Here is a 10,387-nt window from a genome sequence, read left to right on the forward strand (position 1 = left end):
AAAAGTTCAAGAGAGTCATTCTTAATCTAGGTTTCATTATTTTACAGACATTACACACATCACACTCAGATGCATATACCCCTTTGTCTTCTTTCCCCAAAGATTATTATACTTCAGTGTAAACTTTCACAGGTAGATTAGTGAAAACCTCATGCAGAAAAGTCAATTCTAACACAAGAAATTAAAAAAGGACACTAAAAGAAGTACCAATGGGGTCAAGCTGTTTGCTGTGCTGTGTCCTTGTATATCAGCAACTCCTTGAGATGATTGTTGCTATCTGTTCTTTTCTAAGTGAAGCTCCAGGGCTGAAAACGGGAACTTCACCCATGATGTTCAAGCCACCTTCATGAAAACACAAAACAAAAAACAAAAAACTGCTTTTCAACCTGGTGCCCCATTGGAAAATATATCTTTTCAGAAGCAGTGAAATGAAAATAAATCTCTCCTTTGGAATGCTTCTTGCCAAGGCATTCTACAGTGTTAGCTGTACATGCCTAGGTATAGAAAATAACCCACTACTCATATCTTCAATGGACATTAGGTACCTTTTCCCAGCTCTTTCCTCAAGCTTAAAAGATGTAAATATCAAAGTCAGCATTTATTTTGAATTAATTCTATAGGAATTACAGAGAAAGGGCAGTGGACAAAAGAGTAGGGGAGGCAGAGAGAGGAAAATGGAACATTTGCAAGAATACATAACTATCTGAAATAGATACAGTAAAGCTCAATATCCTGCTTAGCATCAGTTTGGGTGTTTCTGTAAGTTCTGAGAAAAGTTTTGAGTACAAAATTTATTTGGAATATATAAAAAATTGGGGTGAGAAGGGGACTATTAACACAGGGAGAAGAAGGCAAACACAATTTTGATTGCTCTTTCTCTTAACCATTAACTTGGAGTAGGATACTGCAATGGTTAGCTGATTCTCAGAATTGGGACAAATAAACGTGTCTACATTTTCTTGCCTGAAGGCCAATGTTGCTGACCTGCATCAAATTCTGAGACATGTCCATAAAGGTCAGCCTGGCGATAATTAGTCAGCACTGTGCACAGCCACGTGTGAGAGCATCAAGATTTCCAGCAGTTCTAAAAGAAAAACAATAGAGACCATATATACAGGGGTTCAGACTCTATTTGGCCAGAGTTTACCAGATATTCAAGCAAGATGATTGTGGCAGATAAACTCAGTTTTGAGTGAAGATGAGTAGGAAAGATGCCATGGTGTGAAAAGAATTTAGTTATCTGTGTACAAAAAAGGAAACAGATTCAAATTGAGTTTGTAGTTTAGAAGAATTAAAGGCAAGTTTAAAAATGTGTTTGTAGAGAGATGGAGGGAGGCAGGGAGGCAGAGGGAGAGGTAGGGTGGCGAGAGCACAATGGTAGTGATGCTGCTTTCATTTTTCCTGAGTTTTGCCTGCTGTGCTTGGGTTAATACTTCAGGGAACAGAAACACAGAACACGACATGGTAGAGAACAACCAGTCTGTACTAAAGAAGGGAATGCCAACCTAGGAAGTGTAAATACGGGTAGGGTTTGGTTTGAAATAAATTCCCATGTGCTTTGGAGAAAGACTGGGCATCAAGCTTACGTAGCCTTAGGCAACTTAGCTGTTTGGCCTAGTTTTTCTCACTATTGAATTTGGCATCTTCTTGATCAAGCCATCAAAAGCAAATATTTTGAAACATGATATGAGCTTTGAAATTTGTTTAACACAAAGTAAATAAGTATTTGTTGTTATAAAGGTGGAAATTCTGTGTGGGATTTTATAATACTAAGTGAATTTTTTAAAATTTTTTAAATGTTATACTTTGAAGCTGATAGCTGAGATCAAAGACAGCAGTGAACTGCTTATCTAAAACATCTTTTTAGAAATTTGGATGACAAAAATAAACAACTCTATTGTAAGCTGTGATCATTTCTCTGAAACCAAAACAGGGTAAGGGAGGACCTAGTTGTCCATAGATGGAGTCAAATACAGTGAGAAAGTGGGGGAAACGGGGTTAAGTTAGTGAATCCGTCAGAGCCTTACACGTAGACTATACTAAGTGAATTTATCAATTGGTCTGTGCATCTTGTCCCTATTTTCTAAACAGATTTTTAGAGACAACTTTGATGTTCACTCACTGGAAACAAGCTCCCTCCCATCTCCTTTTGCTCTAGTGCTTTGTGACAAAATTACAGAGGGAGTTTCCTGTGCTGTGGTTCCTAGGTCATGTTAGAAGCTTGTGGCTTTACTTCTGCTCATTCCTACTGTGCATCTGTGTATCACCAACAGATGATTCAAGAGCATCACTGTAACACAAGATGTTCCTCCCTCTTTTAATGCTTAATGTCTCCTCCTTAGCTTCCTGCTCAGCTCTGTGATCCACATCATTCTTAAGCATAAACACATCTCCTCTGAATCATCCTTGGAGCATCACTTCTCATGGCAGGTATGTGTGCCCCTGTCATAGCAACGATAAAATAATAACCGGAAATGATGTCTCATGGATTAAGTAATTTCAGGGCATGCTTTCATAAAAGTAAAACAGAAAGTACATAATTAGCACTGGATATTTTTAGACTTTCCCTGCTTACTGTTTTCTGCATTCATTGTTTTTTTGATTCCACTTTTTGAAACTTGAACATGGCTTTATTAAGCTAAACCTCCTTTAAACCTTTCTAAATGAGTTAGGGAGTGGTTTTTGTTAAATTCATGATAATAAATATATGAAAATAAATGAAAGTGAAACTAAATTGACTAACTCGTTAGCACCATATTTCTAGCACGGGAATAGAGAATGGCAAATACTAGGGACACAACACTTACAAATTTATAAACTTGCTTTCTGTGTTGTGGCCTCTTCACTGATTCCTTGTATTGTTGTTAATGGCAGCACTATTTTGACAATATTCTAATGTTAAGAGAGAATCATCTAATATTGAAATGTTTCAGCCAATAAGGAAGTGACTTTGGATATGAGCTATCATAATGTTGGGGAAACATAAAGTTAAATGATAGTTTTGTATCATAATTCAAGGTGCTGTGGACTGAATTCAGATCCTCAATCTATATATCCATTTGGGACCTCCCAACACACCAGGTCTAGAAGGTTCCTCTCTGTTTTTCTGCAGTCCTCTACAAGTCACTAGTCTGATCATGGTTGGCATTCAGACTTGGAGAGGGTACATTCCATGATGTTATTCTCCTGGAATGGAGAATATGATTAATGACAGACTCTGGATCTTGACATTATTCTGTTAGATTTCTGTCAGGCACTTACTAGCTTTATACTATAAGAAAATAACATTGTGATTAATCCTTTAGTTTTTCTCATCTCTCCAATGCAGAATATTTTTGTCCATGATATCGCTGAAAGAAAAGAATGTCTATTTAGTAAGCCCACTAAACACCATGACTTCTTGTTGATCTATTTTTACTGTAGAGATAAATTTCACTACTGATTTAAAGAGTCAGTGATAAATGACTTTAATGAGGCAGAAATATGTATGAATAACCTCATCAAAGAATAAGGCACACCACATCAAAAGATTGCTATTGGGTGGAGTTCTGAAGCAACGTTTTCACTCTCCAGTGTTTCACTGGAACAACGCCTGTGCCACCATAGAGAGGATTTGGGTTCTTTCTGTTCTCAAGAACTCCATCTTCTATGTTTGTCCTTTAATGTGATAGTCACTGATCTATGTGATTGGTATTTTTCTATAGTTTCTAGGATCACTATATGGAGGTTGATGTCTGCGATCTTTGGAATAAAATGTCTTTTGCTGACGGTTACTTTGGGAATTTTAATGAAAAACTGTAAGTGTTTCTAGGCAAATCTATAGAAAAAAATCAACATGGTGATGAACTAATTTAATAATTAATATTTAATTTTCTAATGTATAGTATTTTATTTCATTAATAAATGTAAAACTAAGCAAATCTATATCATGTTTTATAGCATTTACTATGCTGAGTATTCAACCAACACTTTCTCCAACTTCCACTGTTGAATTCCAGGAAGGTAGGTTTCATTTTTTTCCCACAAACTTTGTGATTGAGACAGGACAAGACAGAGTGGTTCATTTTCATGTACAGTAGTAGCATGGTTGCACTCAGTGAAATGGTCTCATGGCATTGTGCTGTAGTAAAATAAAAATAAAAATAAAAATAAAAATAAAAATAAAAATAAAAATAAAAATAAAACTGAACTGTGTGCATTTAGATCACTTAAGAAGTATTTTAAACACTGAAGAGAGAAGATGTTCACTTTTTCCTCACAGTTCTAGAAGTTTTGGTCTGTGGTCAGCTGGGCTTGTTAGTCTTGTACCTATGCTGAGACAATGTATCGTGGTGGAAGCATGTGTGGGTGCAGAGCCTCTTATGTCATGGCTAGAAACCAAGGAGAATAAGAGGAAAATGAATAGGAGGGTTTCCACTCTCTATTCAAAAGTTTACTCTGCTATCCTGAAAAATAACTATTATATTCTACATCTGAAGGACTGTGTGACTGCCTCATTGCACCAAATTTAGTGCCAATTTTCTAATGTATGGGCTTTTGGGGATATTCCAGGTACAAAGTCTAGCATAACATCTTAATAAATTTCACAAAAAGAGAAGATACCAGCCTGAAATGGCAAGTACATGTTTCTTAAGTGTGTTTATGAATAATTAATGAACAAAATTAAATGAACATAAGCATTATAGACAAATCTTATTTTGTGTTTGCCAATAACCTATGTTTTCATATTCTTTCCTTTATTCAACTTCTGTGATTTAGAATACAGTATAGACATCTCTGTATTAAACCCTGCTTACCCTCAAGAGATAGCCCCAAACTCTATTTTAATATTCTTTGTCAAATGCTTCTGAAATTTATAACCTTCTGATCATACAGTTAATTTTCTCTTATTTCAACTTACTGTCATTTATATGCTGAAGATTTGAGTGCCTGTTATGTGTCATGATGTTTATTACTAAGAAAGAAAGATGCCGAGGACACACTGTCACCCATAAACTGTCTATCCGTCTTGAAGCTAATAGGTTTACTTATCCTCATTTTTAGAACATGTAACAATTCTTTTAAAGTACTTTATCCTTCTCTGACTTAGAAAATTGGTAGGGGCTTCCCTGTAAGTCTCTTTCATCTAGTTAGTCCTATGTTCACCAAAATTCTTAGCTGTGGGTTCATCCTCAAAGTCATTCTTCTGAGTTCTGCTCCATCCTGTTCTCTGATACACACTAGATTTCTTTTTCTTTCTCATCTAATTATCACTAGACATAACAAAGGACAGAAAATGATTTCATTTTGAATCTGTCTTTAGAATATCCTCTCCATGAGGCAAAATGTTTGAATTAATAGTCCCAAAATGTGATGTATATAACATATTCTGAAGGAGTATTTATAGAAAAACATGTATAGTTAGCAAGTATTTCTTGAATGTCAAGTAACATCAAAGAAGTTAAAATCTGCAATGACATGTTTTGTCTTTTAGTTTCTGAATGCTGTGCTTGCCTAGAAAAATGGATTGGATACCAATGCAACTGTTACTTCATTTCCAAAGAAGAAAAATCTTGGGAAGAAAGCAGAGGTTTCTGTGCCTCTCAGAATTCCAGTCTTCTTCAGCTCAAAACCAGAAATGAAATGGCATGTATTTCATTCTTGTTTCTTACATTCTTTTTCACCTACTAACATGTGCTACCAAACTAAACTGAGCACTCTATTGTAAGTCTTTATTACCAGGTAGAAATGGGGGTTCTTGAGACCCTGAGTTTGATGTACCTTGAAATATTCACTAGAAAGCCTACAAAAAAGCCTTCAAAGATTTGTAGTATAGGTGTAACTTTTTAAATAGGTTAGGAGCTAATGTACAAAAGAAACTCAATTTGTCTAGAATTAGTAGGCTGTTACTTTTAACTGTGACAAAAGAACCAACAGAGAGACTTTTAATTCTTATTTATTGGAGCAGAATACATAACCTCTTGCAAGTGTTATGTGCCTTTTTGCCATCTTTATGGAATGTAGTGTAGAACCAACAGAGGATCATATGAACATAAAATCAATCAGATTATGATTGTTGTTATTTAGCATTTCATATGGGAATGAACCTAGGAACTGACACATGCCAAGCAAGCATTCTACCACTGTGCTGTATACCCAAGTATCTTAAAAGCAATGACTGTGTTGAGACAGAGGGAGGTATCCCTGGCTTACATTTAAACTCCCTCTGTAGACAACAAAGTGAAACTCTGCTTCAGTCTCCTGAGCACCAGGGTTTACAGGCCTGAACCACCAAGTTTCTTCTGGAAATCACTCAATTCTTATGAAGAAATTCTCAAGCTGTTCTGCTCAGATTGAACGGGTTCTAGGTATGAGAGTTACCCCTCATGATGTTGTCTTTGGGGTTGCATTTGAGCATTGATCCCATGAAGGAGACCAATGTATCACAGAGTCTCATTCCCTTTATGACAATTTTCATCTCTCAAGAAACAAGATTTTGTAGTGTTTTCCACATGAGTCAATGGGCCTGGTAAATGTGAAATTCAAGACATGCAACTAGTATGCCTCTCAAATCAGAAGTTCAAAAAGATTTCAATTTGTGCACCCACAATCTGAATCTTATGCTGGATGACTTTTAAACTGTATGTCGTTCTCAAAGTACATTCAGATTTGGTCAATTTGTTATTTATAACTCTGCTTGCTTCTAATCAGAGTTTTCTGAACGCCAGTCAAATCTTTTTCTGGATTGGAATGCATTATAGTGAAGAATTGAATGCCTGGCTGTGGGAGGATGGCTCATCCCCCTTAAAAGATCTGTAAGTTTCTGGCTACTGAGGACTTTTTTTGGGGGTGAGGAGTACTTTTTTTTTTTTTTGTGAATTTGTGACTGCTTAAAACACATTTTCAGGGACTCAGAAGTTCAATATCCTGTGAGGAGCACAGTATTCTCTTGTGTGTAACAGAGACCACAAGAGAATACTAGTCTTTTCCTTACTGTCACATAACAGAAAACATCATGTGTCTCTGCATGCCCAGGTGGTCTCAGACACAAGCATGCCCAGAGAACAAAGCAGGCTTATTTTCATTGTTCTAGAAGATTCCACTAATTTTTTTTTATCATCTTCAAATATTCAGCAATTATTTTCTGTATAAATATTATCCTTAGATCTCATTCTCATTCACAAGCATGAAATCTAGAGACTCACACTTTGACAAAGTTTATGTTCTTTCCCTCTAGGTCAACTCAGATTTTCTTTCATACAATATAATCCGATTGCAGTTTTCCTTATCTCACTTCCTCCCAGATCTACTCACCACCCCCAAAAATGTCCTGTACAAACCACACTTCAGGGCAAGTCCCATGCCTAGCAGTTGCTGACAAACACAAAACAATACAAAATGAGCTTAGTGGTAGTAAGTTTTTGTTGTTGTTGTTGTTTGGTCCATAATGCTTTATTGAGACAGACTTTTTTCTAACCTTTGAGATCTTTTGTTTATATATTATGCTTTCTAACTTTGTTTTTATGGGTTTTCTGTATGTGCTAATGCATATATCTCAGCATCTGTATGTGTTTCTTGTGCTTTTCCTTTGTTTCTTTTTTTTTTTTCTGTTTGTTTGGTTTTGCCCAGTGCATACTTCTTAACCAAATAGAAGACCAACATATGATCAAAAACATTTCTGGTCAGGCATAGTGGCACATATCTTTAACCCCAACACTGGACAGACAGAGACAGGCATATGTGTTTGAGTTCAAGGCTGGCCTGGTCTGTGAGTTCGAGGTCAGCCAAAGCTGCATATGAAGTCTTATTTCAAAAAACAAAACAGGCCACCTAGCCATTTGTGTGTGATAGAGGTGGAAAACCTACAAAGAAATAATAAAACCACACCTAGAATCCATTCTCTGGCCTTAGTGCTAGTGGTCAGTGAGGAAGTAACTGAGTTTTGTGCAGCATTACATGTTAGAACTGTGAAAGTTGTTGGTAAAAGGCAACAAAACAAGACCAAATAAACAATCCCAAATTACTTCGCTAGTAAGTATCTCACTCAAATATTATCTCACATTCTGAGTTAATAAAAACAACCTTAAACATCCTTACTGTACTTCAAATGTTAACAATTTCTTCTTCATTACAGATTGCCAGTGTTCTCAAATACCAAACGAAGGGGATGTCCTGTTTTTAGTCCACGCAAAGCTGTTTCCCTTGATTCTTGTGAAAGTAAAAATAATTTTATCTGTAAGCAATCGCTTATTTAAACATTTCTTAAGGCAAAGAGTATAGACAAGAAAGATCCAGGATTATTTAAACAGTACTTACCTCTGACAGTATGACTATCTTTCCATCTTGAGTTGGTAGAATATTTCTGTGCTATCATTTTTATACATTTGAATCCAATTATTTTATGTTTGATGGATTCTTTCACACTTGTATGTAAAAATAGAATAACAAGGTAGAGAGTTTTTATCAATATTTTGATTTAATGCATATTTGATATATGCTGTGGATATTGCTCTGTATAAATAAAATGCTGATTGGCCAAGAGCCAGGCAGGAAGTATAGGCAGGACAAGCAGAGAAGAGAATTCTGGGAACAGGAAGGCTGAGTCAGGAGCCGCTGCCAGCCACTGCCATGATTACCAGCATGTAAGATACTGGTAAGCCATGAGCCATGTGGCAAGATATAGATTTATAGAAATGGGTTAATTTAAGATAGAAGAACTAGATAACAAGAAGCCTGCCACGGCCATACAGTTTATAAGTAATATAAGTCTCTGTGTGTTTACTCAGTTGAGTCTGAGTGGCTGTGGGACTGGCGGGTAAGAAAGATTTGTCCTGATCGTGGGCCAGGCAGGACTGTAGAAAACTTCAGCTACAGATATAAAATATAATTTTATTCACATATTCTTGTAAAGTTTTTTTTGGAAACATTAAATAAAATTTATTCTAAACCAAGTCATATGTATGCTATGATATATATTTTATAGGGGACCCTGAGGGTATCCTGAAAGTGCAGGGAAACATGCTGGTGTGCTGGACAGATGCAGCAGTGACCCATGCCAGCATGACAATGGGGTGGTGAGTGGACATTCACAACCCAGAGATGAAGAGAAAGATAGGAAAGAGGGAGAGAAGAGAGAGGAAGAGAGAGAGGGAGATCAAGGGTGCACACCTCATGGGAGGAAAGGCAGAAGAGAGAGAGAGGAAGAGGAAGGGTTTTTCCTTAAAATGAGGCTTTTACATCAGAACACAGGGTGGCACCAAAGAGTGAATCAGAATACTGACATTGGTTTCCAATGGGTGGGTCAAAATGTTAACATTCCTCCGTTTTGATTATTATAAAAAAAGGTGAGTTATGGATAGCAAGTAGGGGAACAAGGACACTGAATTCCTGAGACTGCTTCAAGCTGACAAGGGGCAAGGAGGATAGGGGGAAGCCAGGCGTCACACATGGTGGGAGGTGTGAGTAAAGGAGCATAGTTGGCTGTCATTGTGGAGATCTCAGATGTGGAGATCTCAGGTGTCTGTCCCTTGAGGTTGCTAGGAGAAAAAAAATAGATTTTTTTCATTGGCCTTATGAGATGGGCTAGCCATGAGAAAAGTGATAACTGCCAGAAAGAATGGAACAGAGAAGTGCCCTGGTTGTACAGAAGAGGCAAGGGTGAATGAATAAGACATGAGAGCCAATATGCTCTTTATTGGGACATCATGGAAAACCAGGTTCCAGTTGCTGGGCAGGTGCCTACCTGAGCCTAGAGAGGTGGCACTGGCAGTGAATTGAGGGATGATGTGTTCTTTAGGCATACAGAAGCCATCACATCTGCCATTTCTCTGGATGTAGGGGTGCATCCATCCCAGTTGGTGTCCTTGGGGCTGGTGCTAGCTGGTGCAGGGGCTGGAATATCTGGGAAGTCCTTTGACTGAGGCAAGAGGAAGGAAATTGCAAAATATGCTTGAAATAGGTGAGGTCAAAAATGGGTTCTGGAGACTGCTAGTTTTCATCAGACCAGATTTCTTGATACAGTAGCCGAACTTTTCCTAGGAGCCTGTAGATATCTGTAAGATTGGTAGAATAAATTGTTATCATAGCAAAAGGGTTAAAAATTAATTAAAGGACTCTTAAGAACTCTTTGTTTTTTTTATTAATATATTTGTGTTTTAATTTTACACATCAGCCATGGGTTCCCCTGTCCTCCCCACTCCCGCACCCACCCCCACCTTCCCCCCATCCCCTCCCCTCTATTCCCATCTCCTCCAGGGCCAGGACTCCCCTGGGGATTCATTTAAACCTGGTGGATTCAGTACAGGCAGGTCCTGTCACCTTCTGCCAGGCTGAACAAAGTGTTCCTGTATAAGCCCAAGGTTCCAAACAGTCAGCTCATGCACTAAGGACAGGTCCTGGTCCCACAGCC

General features: G+C 37.5%; 1 protein-coding gene across 1 annotated transcript; it reads left to right on the top strand.

The window, feature by feature from the left end:
- The first annotated feature begins 2,390 nt into the window (after positions 1-2,390).
- LOC118579265 (natural killer cells antigen CD94-like) lies at positions 2,391-8,248 on the top strand. The gene is made up of 6 exons (XM_036180417.1): positions 2,391-2,430; positions 3,705-3,797; positions 3,940-4,002; positions 5,474-5,625; positions 6,691-6,794; positions 8,114-8,248. Exons 1-6 carry the CDS (start codon positions 2,424-2,426, stop codon positions 8,232-8,234), a joined length of 540 nt encoding a protein of 179 aa, XP_036036310.1. The 5' UTR covers positions 2,391-2,423; the 3' UTR covers positions 8,235-8,248.
- The last annotated feature ends 2,139 nt before the right edge of the window (positions 8,249-10,387 follow it).

The sequence above is a fragment of the Onychomys torridus genome, chromosome 3 (assembly GCF_903995425.1).
Source record: "Onychomys torridus chromosome 3, mOncTor1.1, whole genome shotgun sequence".
Classification (NCBI taxonomy): domain Eukaryota; kingdom Metazoa; phylum Chordata; class Mammalia; order Rodentia; family Cricetidae; genus Onychomys; species Onychomys torridus.